General features: G+C 45.9%; 1 protein-coding gene across 1 annotated transcript in view; it reads right to left on the bottom strand.

Moving 5' to 3' along the window:
* Window positions 1-22,241, bottom strand: part of KASH5 (KASH domain containing 5) — a 116,737-nt gene that overhangs the window by 29,651 nt on the left and 64,845 nt on the right. Inside the window, exons 13-14 of the mRNA XM_033960874.1 lie at window positions 13,777-13,841; window positions 7,050-7,134 (exon numbers count right to left, since the gene is read on the bottom strand). Of these exons, the coding sequence (XP_033816765.1) occupies window positions 7,050-7,134; window positions 13,777-13,841 (150 nt within the window). The remainder of the gene's footprint in view (window positions 1-7,049; window positions 7,135-13,776; window positions 13,842-22,241) is intronic.

Below are 22,241 nucleotides of genomic sequence, written 5' to 3'. Positions count from 1 at the left end.
CTTATGGACTGAACAAATTGCAGCAGAACGTAGGGAGAGGGGAGACATGATTGAGACATTTAAGTACATCATGGGACGCATCGAGATGGAAGATGATATCTTTCTTCTCAAAGGACCCTCGATCACAAGAGGACATCCGCTCAAACTCAGGGGAGGGAAGTTTCGTGGAGACGCCAGGAAGTACTTCTTCACGGAAAGAGTGATTGAGCATTGGAACAAGCTTCCAATGCAGGTGATCGAGGCCAGCAGCATCCCAGTCTTTAAGAATAAATGGGATATTTATGTGGGATCCCTACGAGGGTCAAGTCAAGGAATAGGGTCACTAGGGTATAGACTTGAAGGAGCGGGTCAGTAGAGTGGCAGTATAATTAAGGGGGTCAGTAGACTTAGAGGGGTGGGTCAATAGAGTGGGCAGACTTGATGGGCTATAGCCCTTATCTGCCGTCATCTTTCTATGTTTCTATATTTCTATGACCTTGATCAGCCTCAGCCCTGACACCGATGGTACCGGTTCATAGGCAAAGGGTACCAGTGTTTTTTCTTTTTGGGCTCTGCTTTTATATCGATGACTGCCTCGATATGGGCATACTCATCTTGAAAGTGTGGAGCGACACCGATAGTGCCGGTTCATAGCTGCATGATGCTGGTGTTTTTTCTGTTGGGCTCCGCTTCGATATTGATGGGTGTCTCGGTACGGGCAGACTCATCTTAGAAGCGTGGAGCAACACCATTGGTTCCTGTTCTTATAATCTTCGGACCAGTGTTTTTTCTTTTTGGGCTCCGCTTTGATATCGATGAGTGCCTTGATATGGGCAGACTCATCTTGGAAACGTGGAGCGATACCGATGGTACCGGTTCATAGATACATGGTACCGGTGTTTTTTCTTTCCTGCAAAAGATTTTTTTCCGTACACCAATGGTACTGACGATGCAGCCAGTGGTTCAGGTGTTTTTCCTTTTTGGCAGATTTCCTTCATGTCGACATTGTGGTTACTGTTGACTGGCTGCCATCCCGGTATCCGTTCTTGACACCAGTAACACTTTCACAGGAGGCTTCTGCGTATACAGCGACGCCAGTCTTCTTTAACGGTGTCGGTGTTGTTTCAGTATTGGTAGGCCTTGCAGTCATTAAAGTGTCCTCAGCCTTTGACACCGACTCCCTGACATCGATTCTGCATAGTTGGGATTGAATCTCTGAGAGGGAGGGAGTGTTTTGATCAAGACCCCATACCTCTCTGAAGTGGTGGGTTTTGTTACCACATGCTTTCTCTTTCCACTTCAGTAGGATTAAGAATTTCTTTCACATGATTCCTTAAGGGAATATTTACACTTTGTGTCATTCCCTTGGAAGTTACCTTTGCAAAGTCGTTCCTTTGCTAAGGGTTTTCTTTTCCTTGACCTATAGTTAACTACTCAAGGATTTTTTTGCTATACCTTTAGAAACACTATGGTTGTTTCTTTTTTTTAAAAAAAAATCTTTATTCATTTTCAAATCAAACAATAAGTGCATAAAAATATATCATAAAAATAATTTCAATATAGCACTATATTATCTAACATATGAACTATAATAGTGTAAAACTCCCACCCTCCCCCCTTCATCCCATTCTCAATTAAAATAGAATATGGTTGTTACAATAAATCCCTACTGGGGGAGTCCATTTTACAGGCTAGTGTGTAGGCCTCTGTCTTTCTGGGCAGAGTGGGCTAGACTAGGGATCGATTGGCTAATCGACTTCCCAGATTCCTATGCTGCCTCACTGGTTCAATAACCACTTTACTTGGCATACATTTGCTATGTTGGTTTTTTTTTATAATTTCTTTATTCATTTTTAAACTTACATCAAGTGTACAGTAAATATCAACCAAATATAATACAACATCACTTGAAAAATTTTCAATATCATACACCAAGAAGATTTAACCCCCACCCCCCTCCCAAATTCATATACAACTAATATATACCACATAAAAATAATATCTTACGACAATCATCTATATATTCTTAATATATTCTATATATTGCTATGTTACTTTTCTCTGTTTACATGTACAGTACCTGTGTTTTTCATGATTGCCCACCAGGACAGGCTAGTAAATAAGCCTTGTTTGGGGAATGACCTTTTTGGTGCTTCCATGGTCCTGCTGGGACATGCCTACTCAGCAGTTGTTTTTTTTACTAGACCAAGTAAGACTCTCTGGTCAAGGCCAACTAGCAGTCTTCACCTTCATTTCAATCTTCTTCTCAACGAAGATTTGTAGTTACTTTTTCCCTATATTTAGGGCATACTCAAGTACTACATTCGGAAACTGTCTTCAGTTCCTCATGCATTGCTAAGAGTTCATCTCCTTAGCTCTTTGGGTTTTCTTTATAGGGCAGGTTTTCTATACTCAATGTTTTCATCCTGCTCTCAGACCTTTTTTTTTTTTTTAAGAGAGAGAGTCTGTTTTGGATCAGGCATGGTCTTCCTTTTTTTCTTTTGCTGATTGCTATCAAAGGGTCCTCTTCAATTTGTGGAGTTAGGGATTCTTATCCCATTTCTACTTAATTTCAAGTTTCAAGTTTATTATTTTTCTTGATTAATCGCTTAATCAAATTCTAAGCGATGAACATATTAAATAAAGTCAAATAAGGACAATACAGTACAAAACAAACTTTAAATAATAACATTGGGTAAAAACTAATACATAATATTGTATATTCATGACATAGGGTAAGATAAGGGTTAGAAATACAATTGATAAAGAAAAGTAAAACAAAGGAAAAATACATTAGGGAAATCAATTAACACGTAGCATAACACAGTAAAATAACATCACCAAATTAAGAACTATTTAATTAAATATTAAAAGCATCTTTAAAAAGAAATGTTTTCAAATTGCTTTTAAATTTTCCTAAATCCTGCTCATTCCGCAGGTAAATGGGAAGATCGTTCCAAGTTTGAGGAGCAGTTACAGAAAAAATAAATTGACGTCTAGTGTTAATAATTTTAAGTGATGGAATGGTTAATAGGTTTTGCTCATTAGACCTCAGGGTTCTATTTGAATGATAAGGAATTAAATGTTTAAATATGAATGCTGGGGTCTTATGAAGAAGAGATTTAAAAACAAGCAGACAGAGTTTGTACGTTATCCGATAATTAACTGGAAGCCAATGTGCATCTATCAAAAGGGGTGTAACATGGTCATATTTTCTAGACTTAGTGATGAGTTTAATGGATATGTTCTGAATAATTTGAAGTCGCTTAATTTCGTTTAGCGATATCCCCTTAAATAGGGCATTACAATAGTCCAATTTAGAAATCACTAAAGAATGGATAAGAATGTTTATTGATTTAGGACATAGGAATTTTGCAATAGATCGTATCCTACGTAATCTGTAAAATGTAGATTTAATTATAGTGCTAATATGATCATGGAAATTAAGTTTTGAATCAAAAGTTACCCCTAAGATTTTTATATTGTTAACTATTTGTAATGGTAAGTTTTTTATTGTAATAGGAGCAATAAGAGTAGGATTGTCTTTCCAAGGAAAGAGCATCACGTTGGTTTTTTTAATATTAAGAGAAAGTTTATTTCTATTTAACCAGTGGTGAATTTGGTCGAGTTTTTCACTAATTTCTTGAATATCAGATGTTTTGTTTAAATCCATTGGATGCAGAAGCTGAATGTCGTCTGTACACTGGAGGGCTGAGATTATTCCTGGATCTCAGAGCTCTCCTTTTTTTTCTGGTTGGGAGGTATTTTACTCGTTTCTCCTCATTCAGACCTACTGACTGTGTTTCCTGGATCTCAAGGAAGTTTCCACATATTCCAATTCTCATTTCGGAATATACTTTTGAGTTCAACTCAGTTGTTGCCATTACCAGTACAAAGTCCTTTTTTTGGTCCAGCCTCTTTTTCCAAAGTCTTTATGACGTGTTTGATTGTGTTGGCCGCATCTATCCGATTACACGGCCTTCAGATTTTCTTTCTTTTCTGAACGTCTGGCTCATCAAGGCTGTCTCTTCTCAGGTAATGGTCTGAGTAATCTGTCAGACTATCTCTATTCTTCTTCTAGGTTTGAAATTACATTCACCGTAATTATGTCTATAATTCATTGGGGCAATCCTAGCCAACACTCTCATGAGAGCGTTTCTTCCTCCAGATCGTCTTCAGACTCTTCCATCTATGTCAGCAGTTGCTTCCTTTTCAAACCATCTTTGCCAGACACATGATGTTTTTTTCTGGGCCACAGGATTTCATCTGTTCATGTTCTATCACGGGTAGGACTACATTTTTGGCACTCAATAGTGAATTCTTGCTTCCCAGTGGTCTCAAGTGTCAGATCGTCTCTCACAGCATGTATATCTATGACATTGTCTCATTTGCAGACGCTTTAATTCTGGATGATTTCCTCTACTCTTTACAGGGGTCTTCTTTTTATTTATCCCCTCATCACGACTGATGTATCTTTTTATGCATGGTGGGGAGCTCATATGCACTATCTGCAGACTCAGGATCTTTGGACCGCCAGGCAACGGAACATTTCCCATCGTTCCTAGAACTCAGAGTGATGTTTTATGCACTCAAGGTTTTCTTATCATCTACTCTGCCCTAAAGTCCTTCTCCTTGGCAATGTCATTCAAGTAGCAATGTACTAAATCAATAAGCAAGGAGGCATGGGCTCTCTCCTGTTGTGTCAGGAGGCCCAGTGTATCTGGACTTGGGCAACAGCTTGCAATCTGCTCTTGCTGCCTGTCTACTTTCATGGGGAATAGAATTCCCTATCAGCCAACCTCAGCAGAATTCTTTAACAAATGGACTCTCACCTATACAACTCCAGTCCATCAATGGGGCACCACACAAGTGGACTTGGTTGCAATTCCTCACAATCACCAATTGCCCCTGTTTTGCTCCAGACTTTACTCTCTGTCTGGCAGCAGATGTTTTTCTTCTGGATTGGACGGGCATGTTTTCTATATACATTCCCTCCACTTCTTCTCCTGTTGAGCATTTTATTTAAGCTCAAGAGAGGAGCAGCCACCATTTTCTTTTTTCTTCTCTTTTCTTCTCCTTCAATTTAGTTTCAGGGAGCCCTTACCTCTTTTGATATTTCCTACTTGGTTCACTTTGACTCAGAAGTCTCTGCTTCATTCTAATCTGCAATGATTTGCCTTCTCAGTTGGTTTTTCTCGAGCTGCGTTTTTCTCAGCCTGTTATTTTCTCAGCCTATTTGTTATTTTCATCAATGTTTCCATCACAAGTGGTCTAGGTTTTTCTTCTTGATGTCTTCTTTATCTTCATGTTCCATATTCCTACATAGTGGAATTGCTCATGGATTATTTTCCTCTTTTATTTGATTTTAGTCTCGAGTCTATATCTCTCAGACTTCTTTTCCATGCTATTGCATTTTTTCCTTTGTCGGTCGAGGGTCTCCCTCTTACTGCTTATCCTCTGGTTTCCAGATTCATGACAGGGGTTTTTCATGTGAACCACAACTTCTGTTTTTTCCTGTCGTTTTGGCCCTATTGTAGCCCTTTTCACTTGGTTTTCAGGTTTTTGGTAGGGTTTTTTCCTTGTGAAACCACCTCTGCAGTCTCCTCATGTTGTCTGGGAATTTACTGTAGTTCTTTCCAGTTTGTTTAAGGCTACCATTTCAATCAGTGGCCACAGATCCTCTTCAGCTTCTTGCCTGGACAGTGTCTTTTCCTTACTGCTCTCACCTCTACCAGGAGGATCGGTGAGTTCCAAACATTTGTAACAGATTCATCCTTTACAGTTTTTCATCATGACATGGTGGTTCTGCATACACATCCAAAGTTTCTTCTACAAGTTGTCATTTCTCACCTCGTTCTCCTACTGGAGAACCTGTTTTGTATACTTTTGACTGCACATGGGCTTTCGCCTGTTACTTTGACTGGACAAAGCCACAACGAACTTCTCCCTAACTTTTTTTTTGATCCACACCAGTTAGGGTATCCTGTATTCAAGTGAACGATTTCCGCCTTGCATGCTGTCTACATTTCGCTCTGCTATGCTCAGACTGGCTTGGCACGAGAAAGTTGTGTCCCAGCCTACAGTGTTACAGCACTGGCAGCTTTTGTTGCTTTCCTTAGATCTTCACCATTGAGGAAATCGGTAAAGCTGCCACCTGGTCCTCAGTTCATACCTTCACTTCTCACTTCTGTCTGGATTTTTCTCCAGATTTGATGGGTACTTTGGCCAATCTGTATTTCAATATATATTTTTCTTTGGCCAACTCTCCCACCATCCCATCTCTGTTAGCTTTGAGGTCACCCATCAGTGAGAATATGCTGCCTGCTTGTCCTGGGATAAAGCACAGTTACTTACCGTAACAGGTGTTATCCAGGGACAGTAGGCAGATATTCTCATAACCACCTCCCTGGGCTGGCTTCTTAGCTGGCTTATCTTAACTGAGGGACCATGTGCCTACGTCGGGCGGGAAGGCACTCACGCTAGGACTATCGAGAACTTTCTAAGTTCTTAAAGTGGCAATGCACTTTTAAAGTGTCCATTCCTGGGGCTCTGTCGGTGATGTCGCCAATCAGTGAGAATATCTGCCTGCTGTTACGGTAAGTAACTGTGCTTTCCTGTCTCTACGTCTCTACCCCATTCCTGCAAGCCCTGTCCTCCTCTGCACAAGCCTCAAAACACTTTAAAATCATAAGTGTTCGAGGCTTATGCGGTTAAGGCAGAGCTTACAGAAGCAGGAAGGTTCAGCAACAAAATTCAGAGGGATAGAGAAATTTAAGTTCCTGCGGAGACAAGGAAAAATTGGTCCTCGTGTCATTCTGTAGTTCATGCAATTCAAAATTTATCCCCCTTTAGTGATTTTCATTGCTGGCTGCGGCGGTAAAAGCTCCGAAGTACATAGAATTCCTATGAGCATCAGAACTTTTACCGCTGTGGCCAGTGACAAAAACGCTAATGCAGCTTCATGAAAGGGGGGTTAATGTGCTAATTGCCTTCCTCATCTTCCAATGGCCAGATGCTGCATGTCTAGGGAGGGCATAGATACTCTGTATAAGCTTGTCTGCTTGCCTCACCTGCTCTACATCTTCTATCTCCAGACACAATTGTGATGCTTTCTTCTGGGCAGAAGCTGATGTGCCCAGTGATTCCTCCGGAAACCTTCAACAAAAGAAGACATGAGACAGGACCTTTTGTGTGTCTAACAGCAACTGATATGTAAGGCCTGGAACAGGCTGCCTGAATCAATACGTCGTGCTCCATCCCTGGCAGTGTTCAAATCCAAGCTAAAGGCCCACTTTTTTGAAACTGCTTTCAACTCTTAACTCCCACTCACTGCTGTCAGATACCTAAACCCACTATACCATTCCCTCTACCATAATCTCTCCAACCCTGTAATGTCCTGTCTAAATTAGATTGTAGGCTCTTCTAAGCAGGGACTGTCTATTGCAGTGGTCTCAAACTCATACCCTTTGCAGGGCTACATTTTGGATTTGTAGGTACTTGGAGGGCCTCAGAAAAAATAGTTAATGTCTTATTAAAGAAGGTAAAATTATGGTCTTACCTGTTAATTTTCTTTCCTTTAGAAGCAGCAGATGAATCCAGACTAGTGGGTATAGCTCACATCGACCAGCAGGTGGAGATAGAGAACTGATTAACAGTTGGCCTTAAAGCCTGGTGTTCCTCTTGTTACTTCAGTTATGCATTTTGCCCAAGCAGCCCGAAAGGAGCATGAGCATCCCCAAAACTTCATTCCAGTAGAAAATGGGCCCCTAAATAATACAATTACCAACCATATCCCAACCGAAACCATAAACAAACACCCTACACACATACAGTGCCCTTGGGGAGGGGCTCTGGATTCATCTGCTGCTTCTAAAGGAAAGAAAATTAACAGGTAAGACCATAATTTTACCTTCCATAGCAAAGCAGCAGATGAATCCAGACTAGTGGGATGTAGCAAAGCAAACTCAAACCGGGTGGGACGCCAATGCCGCCTCCGCCAGTACCGCAGTGCCAAAACTTGCCTCCGCACTGGCTGCTACGTCTAAGCGATAATGCTTCGAAAAGGTATTACCCGACGACCAAGTGGCCGCTCGGCAAATTTCCTCCAAAGACATCCCCCCGGACTCCGCCCAAGACGTAGCCAATGCCCGAGTGGAATGAGCATGAAGGTGCTCCGGTACTTTCTTACCTGTCAACACATAAGCCGAAGCAATCGTCTCCTTGACCCAACGCGCAATGGACGCTTTAGACGCCGCCATCCCCTTGTTCTTACCCGCGAACAATACAAAGAGATGGTCCGACCTACGAAAATCATTCGTCACTCCCAAATAATGGAGAAGCATACGCCGCACATCCAGTCGACGCAAAGACAAAAATCGTTTACCCCAATCCTCCTTCCGGAAGGACGGGAGGAATACACTCTGGTTCACATGAAATGAAGAAATCACCTTAGGCAGGAAGGACGGCACCGGCCGCACTGACACCCCCGTCTCAGAAAAACGTAAGAAGGGTTCTCTGCAAGAAAGCGCCTGAAGCTCCGATACTCGCCTCGCCGAAGCCATTGCCACCAAGAACACTGTTTTCAGCGTGACATCCTTCAAAGTGGCCGCTGACAGGGGTTCAAAAGGTGCCCCCTGCAACCTCCCCAGGACGAGTTTAAGATTCCAGGAAGGACAAATTCGCCTTACCGGCGGGCGGATATGGTGAACCCCTTTGAGGAAACGGACCACGTCCGGCTGCGACGCCAGCGACGCGCCAGCCACCCGGCCCCTGTAACAGGCAAGGGCCGCCACCTGAACCCTTAAAGAGTTATAGGCTAATCCTTTCTCTACGCCTTCCTGCAGAAAGGCAAGAATAGCCGCCAGAGATGCATGGAAGGGCGCGATTCCCTGTCGACCACACCAAGCATCAAAAATCTTCCAGACTCTCGCATAGGAGGTCGAAGTCGAAATCTTCTTAGCTTTAAGAAGCGTGGCAATCACCTGCTCCGAATAGCCCTTCTTCTTCAGCCTTGACCGCTCAAGAGCCAGGCCGTAAGACCAAAGCGGGCCGGATCTTCCATCCAGATTGGGCCCTGAGTTAGTAAGTCCGGAGTTACCTGGAACGTCACCCGATCGCCTACTGAAAGCTGAACGAGATCTGCGTACCACGGTCGACGCGGCCAATCCGGAGCCACCAGGATCACCCTGCCGTGAAAGAGAGCGATGCGTTGTAACACCCGCCCTATCATGGGCCAAGGCGGGAACACATACAGAAGGGAATTTGGAGGCCATGGGAGGGCCAACGCGTCCACCCCCTCCGAGCCCGTCTCCGTGCGCCTGCTGAAGAAGCGAGGCAACTTCGCATTGCGGGACGAAGCCATGAGATCCAACTCTGGCAACCCCCACCGACGGACTAGCAGGTCGAACGCTCGAGCCGACAACTCCCACTCGCCCGGATCTAGAAGATTTCTGCTGAGGAAGTCCGCTTGCACGTTTTCGTGACCTGCAATGTATGCCACCGACAGAAGCGGAACATGCCCTTCTGCCCACTGAAACAATATCCTTGCCTCTTCGGCCAACTGCGGACTCCGAGTGCCCCCCTGACAATTGACATATGCTACCGCCGTGACACTGTCCGAAAAGATTCTGGTCGGTCTGTCCTGAATCAGGGACTGAAAAGCCCTCAGCGCCAATCTGATCGCTTTTAACTCCAACAAATTGATGGGCCACTGTGCTTCCTCTAAGGACCACACTCCCTGCACCGATGCTTGCAGGCACTGGGCCCCCCAGCCCCTCAGACTGGCATCCGTCGTCACCACCACCCACTCCGGTGTGGCTAACGGCATGCCCCGCCACAGGTGCAACTCGTGTAGCCACCATTGCATGCTGCGAGCCGCCCGAGGACTCCATCGGAGACGCACATTGTAGTCCAGAGAAGCTGGGGACCAGCGAGAGAGAAGCGACTGTTGTAAGGGTCTCATGTGGCCCCGAGCCCAGGGGACCACCTCCAGAGTCGCTACCATGGAGCCCAAAACCTGCACATAATCCCAAACCCGAGGTCTGGGCGACCCGAGAAGTAGGCGAATCTGAGCCTGCAATTTCTCTCCCCGGTCTCGGGGTAGAAATACTCTCCCCAGAGCAGTGTCGAATCTGACCCCCAGATGTACCAAAGACTGCGACGGGGACAGAAAACTCTTGGGAAAATTGACGATCCACCCTAACGACTGAAGGAGAGATATTACCCTCTGAGTAACCGACAAACTCTCCTGTCTGGACGAGGCGCGGATCAGCCAGTCGTCTAAGTAAGGGTGTACCCGAATCCCTTCCTTGCGAAGAGAGGCTGCTACCACGACCATGACTTTGGAAAAGGTGCGGGGAGCCGTCGCCAGGCCAAAGGGCATTGCCCGAAACTGATAGTGCTGGCCAAGAATCGCAAACCTTAGATACCGCTGATGCGGAGGCCAGATCGGGATATGTAGGTACGCCTCCTTGAGATCTAGGGACGTGAGGAACTCTCCCGGTCGAACTGCCGCAATGACCGAGCGTACCGTCTCCATCCGGAAATGGCGAACATTGAGAAATCTGTTGACCACTTTGAGGTCCAGCACCGGTCTGAACGACCCCCCCTTCTTTGGAACAATGAAGTACAGGGAATATATCCCGCGGCCTACCTCTTCCGGGGGTACCGGTACCACCGCCCCCAGATCGAGCAGCCCCTGAAGAGTCATGCGGACCGCCTCTCCCTTGGCCGCCCCATGGCACGGGGACACCAAGAAAGAATCTTCGACGGGAGAGGCGAACTCCAACTTGTACCCTTCCCGAACAATGTCCAACACCCACTGATCTGACGTGATTGTGGCCCACTCCGCCCGGAACGCCGAAAGCCGGCCCCCTAAGGGAAGGGCGGAGGGAGCCAAGCCACCGTCATTGCGGAGTGCGACTTGGTGGGGTACGTGTTGGCTGACCTGAAGAGGGTTTCGTCGTCCGAAAGGAACTCCTCTGCTGAAACCTAGGCCTCGCCGCAGAGAAAGAACCATTATGCTGATCTGAAGAATGGTTTACCAGGCCTGGACCGCCTCACATCTCTGAAGCGCGGTCTAGACGAGGAGGACCTCACCGGGGGCCTAGCCCTATCCTCCGGTAGACGCTGTGTTTTGGTATCCCCAAAATCTTTCACCAATCTCTCTAAGTCCTCTCCAAATAATAAACCTCCCTTAAAAGGGAGTCTCACCAGCCTAAGTTTGGATGCAGCATCTGCTGCCCAATGTCGGAGCCATAAGGATCTGCGCGATACCACTGACAGAGCCATCTGTTTCGCAGATGCTCGAACAATGTCATATAAGGAGTCTGCCAAATAGGCCAAGCCTGACTCCAAATCAGCCAGTTCCGAAGGGACAGAACCCCCGGACTCCATTAAATTATCGGTCATCCCTTGTGACCACTGCAAACATGCCCTCGCCGCATACGAGCTGCAAATAGCGGCCTGTAAGGTAACCGCAGCTACTTCAAAGGACATTTTTAGTGAAGATTCAATCTTCCTATCCTGCGCATCCTTTAGTGTCACCCCCCCTTCCACCGGCAAGGTAGTCTTTTTCGTTACCGCTGCCACCAAAGCGTCCACCCTAGGTAACCAAAACTTTTCAAGTTCGGTCGGGTCAACCGGATACAGGAGCCGCATGGCCTTTGCCACTCGTAAACTGGCCTCCGGCGTATCCCATTGCGCCGAGATCAGCTCCTGCATGGCTTCATGCACCGGAAAGGACCTAGGTGGCTTACGCGTACCTGCCATCAGGGGGTTACTCGACACCTTAGCATCCTCCTGAGAGATATTTAAACCCTGCAAAGCCTTGGAAATCAAGGACGCCAGCTCCTCTCTATGAAACAGCCGGAGCGCGGAAGGATCATCAACTTCCCTGCCCGGGGGATCCTCTGCCTCCCAATCTAAGACCTCCCCTTCCTCTAATGATTCAGGAAGGGAAAAAGGTGATAAGGGAAGATTACCCTCCGCGTCCACGGTCGCGAGTCTGCGTTTCTTCGCCCCCTGCGACCGCCCAGGCGACAGCACAGGCCCCGTAGTCGGGCCGGCATTCGCACCGGATAAGCCCGTGGAGGTAGAAGGCCCAGGGAGGGACGGCCAGGTCGCCGGTACCGACTGGGCCGGCTGCGAGCCCTGTAGCAGAAAAGCTCGGTGCAATAGCATAATAAACTCCGGGGAGAAGGAACTCACCCCCATTAAAGAAGAACCGGCCTGATCAATGCTAGGGCGCGCAGCCGCGCCGTCCCCTAGCGACCCTGGCTCCCCGACCGCCGCTGACCTCCCCTCAGCCGCGGCAGAGCCTTGCAGTCCCCCCGAGTCGCCCTCGAGGCCCGGGGAAGTAGACCGTGCCCCGCTGACACGGGAGATGTCTAACTCACACGCTTGCAGGAAGGCATCTTCTGCCGGTGTATCCCCACACCCTGCAGAGCAGAAGCCCGACAGTGCTCGGCGCTTCCCACAGCGCGAGCACCGCTGAGTAGCCTCTGCTGCCATCGCTAAAAACGGCGATACAAAAAACTTTTTTTTTTTCACAAACGCGGTAACACGCCGCCGCGCCGACTCCGCCCACCCCCCGCTACCGCCGGAACGACCCGAACGACCAACGAACGCAAGAGGAGGCAGACAGCAAACCAAGTTACTCACCAACCGGTCCCCCGCTCTAACTGCAGTCGGGTAACAGCTGGTAATCGCACTGAAAGCCACACGAACACAGCACGGCTCAGCACAAGCAGGAAGTCGTTGGTTTGTTTTTTTTTTTTTACTGGAATGAAGAAACCTAAGCACAAACCTCCTGCAGTGGCCCAAGAACCCGCTCAAACAAATGGAGGGGAGGGTGGAGAAGGGACCTGGGAGGGCCCAGGTGTAGCTCCCAAAGCCGGCACCGATCAGCCAGGCACCCCTGTCCTACTGAAGAGACAGAGTCTCAACAGAGGAAGCCACAGGAACACCACCTAAACCGGCCCCAGCCAGAATCCAGGAGCTAGTAGGGTAAGCTCCATTCCTGCTGGGAGATAGAGCAAAACTGAAGTAACAAGAGGAACACCAGGCTTTAAGGCCAACTGTTAATCAGTTCTCTATCTCCACCTGCTGGTCGATGTGAGCTATACCCACTAGTCTGGATTCATCTGCTGCTTTGCTATGGAAATGACAATTTTGCATGAGGTAAAAAACTCTTTATAGTTTATAAATCTTTCCTTTTAGCTAAGTCTTAATAATAATATTGTAATTTTTAGCTAAAGAGACATATGATCAAGAAACTGTTTTATTTTACTTTTGTGATTATGATAAACATACCGAGGGCCTCAAAATAGTACCTGGTGGGCCGCATGTGGTCCCCGGGCCCCGGGTTTGAGACCACTGGTCTATTGTATGTTAAAATGTACAGCGCTGCACGTGCCTTTTCAGCGCTATAGAAATAATAAATAGTAGTAGTAGTAGTAAGGCCAAAGAGAAATTAGCATTTTGCAAATACTGCAAGCAATAACGTGTCCTTAGCAGGATAATTAGTGAAACCGACCCAGCACAGGCCCATGAGTCCTTCAAAGGGATATGGCTAGGGATGAGCATTCGTTTGAAATGACAAGAGAAATATCAACACCATTTTATTAAACTTGAAACTTAAACTTGTTTTTGCATGGATCTAACATTTTGGCACTTTGCATCCATTAGAATGCTTTTCAGCGCCATATACAGAATTTCCCCTTCAATCACTTGTAGTTGGCCATTTGGACAAACAGGCACACACATTCGATTATATTGCATCAGGGCAAACCAACACACTTGAGGATGTCAATGTAGGTCTGGGACAGCTGCTTCTGTAACTGAATGATTTCAGCTTTCAGCTCCTGCAGAAACATATTGGGAAACAAGATTAGTGATGTTTCCACAACTGTGGGCTTTGTCCCCTAATATTCTGCACACCATGTCGCTTTAGGGAATCCTAACCTATGCTGCAGAACCAAAGAGAGATGGCCTCAAATGCTGCTGGGTGGAAGTGGTGCTCTGCCTGACTGCTGTTGAGGATGCTATATGTGCACGAGTCTGCTACTAAAAGCCGTTACCATCTGCTCAAGACAGAGAAACACTGAGAAGCAAAGGTTGCAGGGTGTTTTTCTAGGGCGTAACACATTCTTCTCTGACTCCATCTGCAGGTTAGCAAGCATAACCCACAGGTCAGGTGACGACTAAGGAAAGATGGCTGTCAGGACTTTTTCTTATGGATTTGCAAGCTCAAAGACTAACAGATTGACCTCAAAGCATGATGTGGCATCTTCCTGGTTTAATGCTCTTCTCACTCTCTATTTGTGATAGCCCTGGGTAAAGGAAAGCTGAGAAAAGGAGCCTGACAGCCTCTCCTGTGTATTTTTATCTCGCTGGTCAGAGAGAGAATGGTGCAGGACAGCAAGGAGAAATTAGGTTCTTACCTACTAATTTACTTTCTTTTAGCTTCTCCAGACCGGTATAAGAGCTTACAAGCAAGTATATATCTCATCATGACCGAAATCGAAAAATGGACAATCGACTACAAACTCAAACTACACACAGAAAAGACAAAAGTCTTCCTGGCAAGCCCCAAAGACAAAATCACCAGAACATCGTTACAACTAAACGGCCATGAATACCCAATCTCCAAAACCATAAAAATACTGGGAATCACACTAGACACTCATCTAACCATGGCTGATCACACGAACTTAGTGGTAAAGAAATGCTTTTGCACACTGTGGAAACTAAGGACCATTAGAAAATACTTTGACACTACATCCTTTAGATTGCTGGTACAGTCTATGATCCTATCAATGCTTGACTACTGCAATATTGTATATCTAGGAATCTCAAAGAAAACAGTAAAAAAAATTGAGGATAGTGCAAAACACTGCAGTCCGCTTGATCTTTGGATTGAGGAAGAACGATCACATTAGCCCCTACTACAAAAGGTTGCCAATGGAGGCGCGAATACTGTTCAAGTTTGCCTGTATTTGTTACAAGCAAACCTGGGGACTAGCACCTTCTTACCTACTACCTCATTTCACACTGCACAATCCCACACAACCAACCAGAAACTGAAACATATTTACATACCCAAAGATCACAGGCTACAGATACAAATCCTTCTTGGACAGGTCCTTCATGCTCCAAGCAAACAAACAGCAGTCCTGGCTGAGTACCTTCATCAAATTCCTCTCCTAAACAGAAGCCTCACCACTTACAATGGTATTTTACCCTCTACCAATCTCAGTGTAATATGCTGTCCTTTTAGCATTTCATCTATCTCTTATATAATAAGTTGTATCCTCTCTTCTTGCATCCTGTAATTCACTGATTGTCCAGCCTTCTTCAGAAGTCTTTTCGACTGTGGCGGTATAGAAGAATAAAGTTATTATTATTATTATTATCATGACCAGCAGGTGAAGATTGAGACAAAACTTTGGAACTGTACATATCATGTGATCCCTCCCTAATTACCTCGATCTGACTAATAGCCAAGCAGAACTAGGAACTATATACAGAAAACAAACAGGACTCCGAACAGGAGTATCAACAAATAAAAACAGGAATGCTATTGGAAAATACAAAGGAACAAATGCAAATAGCAAAGGTCCCCACAGCTCACCAGCTACGCCAGCCAAGCTACAGTCGCTGTTATTAATCATAATCATAATTTTATTCTTATATACCGCCAAAGCCTTGGTAGTTCGAGGCGGTTTATAATAAGAAGAGCTGGAAATCAGCGACATAGTTACAATGAAGAATCATTGAATACATGTACACAGAATAGGAGAGATAATGAACTATAAATCTTAGGTAACAAATCGGTTAAATAGTTTCATTTTTACTAATTTTCTAAAACTAAAATAGGATGAGGAGTGCATGATAACGTTACCCAGCCAATTGTTCAGTTTACCTGCCTGGAAAGCTACAGTTCTGTCCAGGAATCTTTTATAACGGCAGGCCTTTATTGTTGGATGGGTAAATATGTGGATTCTACATGTGGGCTTTATAGCACAATCCAAATTAAAGTGGGAAACCACGTACATAGAGGCCAAACCAAAGATTGATTTGAAACAGAGACAAGAAAATTTAAGCACCAGTAGGCGCAAAGATGCTGCATCAAAGTATTTTCTGATGGTTCTTAGTTTCCATAATGTCGAGAAGCATTTTCTAGCCAATAAATCCATGTGAGCGTCTAAAGAAAGGTATCAGTCGAGAGTCACTCCCAGAATTTTTATAAACTATAAACTGCAGTCATGTGTTCATGGATCTCCTTTGGCTTTTTCCCTACTTTTGTGAGAAATTTTATCACTGAACAGTGCTCCACGTCTAGCAGTTTCTTACTTGATTCAAATGGGGACTCTCTTGACATTCTGTCTCTTGGAATGTTAGACTCACACTGAGCCGTAATTATGCATGAGTAACCTTAAGACATGCCACAGCATGCACAGACTTGTTTCAACACACTTACTACTTTCTTTCATACCCAGATATATTCCTCTTGTATATTCTGTATATGCCTTATCAGGCATTTGGCTATACCTTCTCCTCAGGCATTTGCATATGTTCCTAAGGTGCCTATGCTATGAATCTGAAAACCACAGGGGGTACTTTGTCTGCCTTTACTATTGTCTGGTGGTTCCCTTGAGCATCTGGACTCAATATAACCATGTCATGAAGCTGGTGGTCTTTCCATAGAAGATTGTCTATTGGTACGCATATATGTAGGAGTCTTAAGAACATAAGAATTGCTGCTGCTGGGTCAGACCAGTGGTTTCCAAGTTTATTATACAGTTTGATTAATCGCCTAATCTATATTCTAGGCGTCCATCGTGCCCAGCAGTCCACTCACGCGGCGGCCCTTAGGTCAAAGACCAGTGCCATATTTGAGTCTAGCCTTATCTCCCCGGCCTTGAAAAATACTAGAAACCAACTGAAAAATGAAAATCTGCATGCAAGAACACGACAATAGACTGGGTGGAGAAGCTAAAAGAAAGTAAATTAGCAGGTAAGAACCTAATTTATCCTTCTTTAGCACTCTCCAGACTGGTATAGGAGCTTACAAGCGGGATGTACCAAAGCAGTCCCCATCATGGGTGGGACCCCCGAAGGGCCGATACCAGAACACGCCCACCGAACACCAGTTCCAACGTGCCTGAACATCCACACGGTAGTTTCTGACAAAGGAATGTAGAGAAGACCAGACCGCCACCTTACAAAAATCCACAAGAGGCACCAGCGAAGACTCAGCCCAAGAAGCTGCCTGAACGCGAGTAGAATGAGCCTTGAGAAGAAGATATGCAGAAGCAATAGTCTCATTGATCCAGTGTGCAATGGTAGCTTTGGAAGTGCCATCCCCCCTACGAGGACCCGTTAGAAGGACAAAAAGATGATCTGATGTCCTGATCTCCTGGGTCCTCCGCAAGTAGGCGCGAAGGACCCGACCGACATCCAATTTGCTCAGAACAACTGTCCCGACTACCCAGGGTTGGGAAGACCACAGACTGATTGACATGAAAAGGAGAGACTACCTTTGGCAGAAAGGAAGGAACAGGCCTCAACACTACCCGCTCCTTAGAAAACTCAAAGAAGGGAGACCTACAAGAGAGAACCTGCAGATCTAAAACACATCTAGCAGAAGTAATAGCCACCAAGAAGACCGCCTTATGAGTAAGGTCCTTCAACGTGCAGGCACCCAAAGGCTCAAATGGGGGTGCACAAGCCCGGAAAGGACCAGATTCAAATCCCAAGAGGGAACAGATGCTCGCACGGGAGGCTTGAGCAACTTGGCTGCCCCCAACAAGCGAATGACATCAGGAATGGCAGACAGAAGCTGACCCCGTAATAACCCACAAAAGGCTGAAAGGGCCGCAAGCTGACCTGGAGAGAAGACCAAGCCAGGCTCCTGTTCAGGCCATCCTGCAAGAACTCTAAGATGTTAGGCAGGGAAGTGTGAAAAGCAACTACTCTTCGCGCCATACACCACTCCTCAAATATACGCCAAACTCGCACATAAGCCTGAGAAGTGGAAAGTCTGTGGGACCCCAAGAGAGTAGAGATCACTTTGTCTGAATACCCCTTCTTACCTAGGCAATTCCTTTCAGGAGCCAAGCCATATGACAAAAGGGACTCGGATCGAACATGGGAATGGGGCCCTGAGTCAGAAGATCGTACGAAAGAGGAAGAAAATCTGACACCAGATGCCTCAACAGATCTGTGTACTACGATTGCCTGGGCCAATCCGGAGCCACCAGAACCACAAGGCCCAGATGTTGAACCATGCGGAGAAGAACTCTGCCCACTAATGGCCACAGAGGGAACACATACAACAGCCCCTCCGTTGGCCATGGTTCAACCAGAGCATCCAGACCCTCACCCTGACCTTCTCTGCGACGACTTAAGAAGCGGGAAGTTTTGGCGTTGACTCCTGTGGCCATCAGGTCCATTAGGGGCTGACCCCAAGACTGCACTATTAACTGAAAGGCCACGTGGCTTAGACACCACTCTCCAGGATCTAACATGTGATGACTGAGGAAGTCCGCTTGAACATTCTTCAATCCGGCTATGTGGGAGGCTGAGATGTCCTGAAGATGCGACTCTGCCCAGAGCATGAGCAGAGCAGCCTCCTGCACCACCTGAGTGCTCTTGGTGCCCCCCTGATGATTGACATAGGCATTGCCATGGCACTGTCTGACAGAACCTGGACCGATTTGCCCGTCAAGAAAGAGTGGAAGGATAACAGCACCAGACGGATGGCTCTGGTCTCTAGAACATTGATCAATCAGGTCGCCTCCTCCGTGGACCAGGTGCCCTGAGCTGAGTGACCTAGACACTGAGCTCACCGTCCCCTGTGGCTGATCCAGACTCGTCCCTTGAACAATATGGGAGTTCTGGAGCCACCAACAAAGACTGCTGCGAGCCAAGCCCCACAGATTAATAGGGTTATCTAGACTGTGCCTCTGGGGCGACCACCTCCAAAGCAGAGCATACTGAAGAGGACGCATGTGGGTCCGAGCCCACCTCACCACATCAAGGGAAGCCACCATCAACCACAAGACTTGGAGGAAATCCTGCACCCGAAGACATCGGGACACCATAAGCAGACGAATCTGAGATTGTAATATGCTTACCCGGGCCTCTGGGAGGAAGACCTTTCCCAAGGAAATGTCGAACACAACCCCAAGATACTCCAGGCGCTGCGAGGAGGCCAACCGGCTCTTGGTAAAGTTGACAACCCATCCCAGCGACTGCAAGAACTCCACCACCCGAGCCATGACCCAGGTGCTCTCCTGGAAGAATTTCGCACAAAATCAACCAGTCATCCAGGTAAGGAGGCACCAGAATGCCCTCTGTCCGCAAGGCCGCCGCAACGACCACCATAACCTTGGTGAACATCTGGAAAGCTGTGAGCACAGAACTGAAAGTGCAGGCCCAAGATCACAAAATGAAGGAAGCGCTGATGGGAGGCCTGGATTGAAATGTGCAAGTAGGCCTCTGCCAAGTCAAGAGAGGTTAGATACTCCCCCGGCTGAACCACCAGAATCACCGATTGCAGTGTCTCCATGCGAAAAGATGGACCTCTGAGAGCCCTGTTGACCCCTTTCAAATCTAAGATGGGCCGTAAAGTCTCTTTTTTTCTTGGACACCACAAAGTAAATCAAGTACCTGCTGGTGCCCGACTCCTGAGGAGGCACTGGAACTACAGCTCTGAGATCTAGCAATCTTTGAAGGGTCTGGCGGAAAGCCTGCTTCTTCCACTTGGCGCGACAAGAAGCTAGAAAATGATCTGGCAAGGAATGGGCAAACTCGAGAGCATAACTGTCCCGAATCACCTCCAAGACCCACTGATTGGATATGATCTCTGACCATATGTGAGAAAATTAGCACAGTTACCAGAGGGGGCGCCGGCAAGGAGTCATTGGGCAGGACGGGCTGCCAAGGAAGCGGCAGGGGGGATTGTATGTGATGAAAGAAACGTCCCTGGGAAAACCCAGAAGAAGGGAAGGTAGCAGCCACATGGCCACTGCGAAACAAGCGGAAATCCCACAGACGCCCCCTAGCAGTGCCTCCTCTAACCACCTGACGGGCACGATCCACAGGTAGGCGGGGAACCTTAGAGTCTGCAAAGTCTGAATCAACTTATCTAAATCCTCTCCAAACAAAAAAGACCCCCGAAAGGGAAATTTTGTGAGTTTAGTCTTGGATGCCGCATCCACCGACCAAGCGCGCGGCCACCCTAAAAGCCACAGACTTGGCAGAGGACTGCACCTAGTCATAGAGGGCGTCAGAGAGGAACGAGGCCGCCATTTCAATCTTTTTTTTTTATATATTTAATTTATAAATTTATTCATTTGTTACAACTTATAACAATTCCATGAAAACAATAATCAAGGAAAATACTTCAACATAAAAGAAAATCTTTTCAAGTCCACATTATATGAGGGCTGCTTATTCTGTTGGTATCATCAAATCATAAGAAAAAGATTAACAGGAAATAAATTATTCAATAATCTTCAGATCAGGCAAAAAAAGAAGAACTTCTATATTCACTCAACCTCAATCTCTGTATTCGTTTCAGGTAAAATAATTACTTTACTTTTATCTTGAAGAAAATTCTCTAAATGAGCTGGATCTACAAACACATATCTAACATTTTGATAAGTCACCAAACATTTGCATGGGAATTTAAGGAAGAAAGAAGCCCCCGCACCCAAGACTTAAGACTTGAGTCTTGAGTTGTAGGAATTGTTTCCTCTTGTATTGTGTTTGTTTAGAGACATCTGGAAAGATGTTTATCTGTTGACCACAAAACAGGGCATTCTTATTTATAAAATATAATTTAAGAATGTCTTGTTTTTCTATGTCAGTTTTAAAAGTGACCAATAATGTTGCTCTTTTGGCTATAAAATCCTTCGATGATTCCAGGAATTGAGAAATATTTAAACTGTCAGGAGACACTAACTGATCCTTTTCCCCCTCTTCTGAAACCACTTTTACTCCACTAGGAATATAATAAAGATTATCTGGTATAAAAGATTCTATCTTAGTATAGGAGAGTATATCCTTTAAATACATTTTTAATAACTCCAAATGAGAAAGATAATGAGATATAGGAAAATTCAGAAATCTGAGGTTCCTAGATCTCATAGCGTTTTCCATTTTTCCATCTGTAAATGTAATAAAGTATTATTCTTTACATTAGAAACTGCACAAGATTGCATTACAGAGACAGATGCTTCCACTTTATCAATTTTCTTCTCAATTAAGGCTAATTGAGCATCATGGTCAGTCACTTTACTTGTTATCTCAGAGGAAAATTGACATAATTTTACTACTGTGCCTTGTAATGAGTTCTCAATTTTGTTCACAACTGTCCAGAAATCTTGAAGAGTAACCACTTTATTGCCCAACTCGGGCCTATTAACAGGTCCAGTAGGCATAGAAACAGGAGATACAGATAACAATTGTTTCCCCTTTATTATGCTTTTGGGATCCAGTTCAAGTTCAAATGAGTGTAGAGGAGATGAATCCGAATCTATTATAGAATCAGAGTCATCTTTCTCTGAAGAAAATTGAACAGGTTGAGGTGGAGGCGTGGGTTCCCCAGATGAGAGAGAGACAGATTGGGTCTCTAAATCAGGCTTACCTTCCAACACTGTTACAGGAATATGGCATAAGTGACGATCCATTGGACCTAAATTTGTAGTAGAAATAATCTTTGCCTTCCGTTTGCCCATAACTTCTCGAATCTGCTCCCTGCTCCTCCTGGGCTCCGAAGGGCTCAAAAGGGGCGTGTCCTGCCCCTTTGGCCACGCCCCTTCACGGAGTCGCGTCCGCGGGCCGCGTTCTGCGGCTCACAGCTAATTTTAATCCTGGGAGCGAGGACCTCTCCTCCCGATGGCAAGTGCTGGGTGGTGGCTGCAGGGGTGCCTGACTGAAGGGAGATGTCGGCAACAGCTTCGGTCAGCCCTCTTTTTTCCGTGGCTCACAGCTGACTTTAATCCTGGGAGTGAGGACCTCTCCTCCCGATGGCAAGTGCCGGGTGGTGGCTGCAGGGGTGCCTGACTGAAGGGAGATGTCGGCAACAGCTTCGGTCAGCCCTCTTTTCTCCGCGGCTCACAGCTGACTTTAATCCTGGGAGCGAGAGCCTCTCCTCCCAATGGCAAGTACCAGGTGGTGGCTGCAGGGGTGTCTGACTGAAGGGAGATGTCGGCAACAGCTTCGGTCAGCCCACTCCATTTCAATCTTTGCGA

This window comes from Geotrypetes seraphini, chromosome 10 (genome assembly GCF_902459505.1).
Source record: "Geotrypetes seraphini chromosome 10, aGeoSer1.1, whole genome shotgun sequence".
NCBI lineage: Eukaryota > Metazoa > Chordata > Amphibia > Gymnophiona > Dermophiidae > Geotrypetes > Geotrypetes seraphini.
The sequence above is the reverse complement of the archived record's forward strand: the minus strand, read 5'-3'. Positions and strand labels throughout refer to the sequence as shown.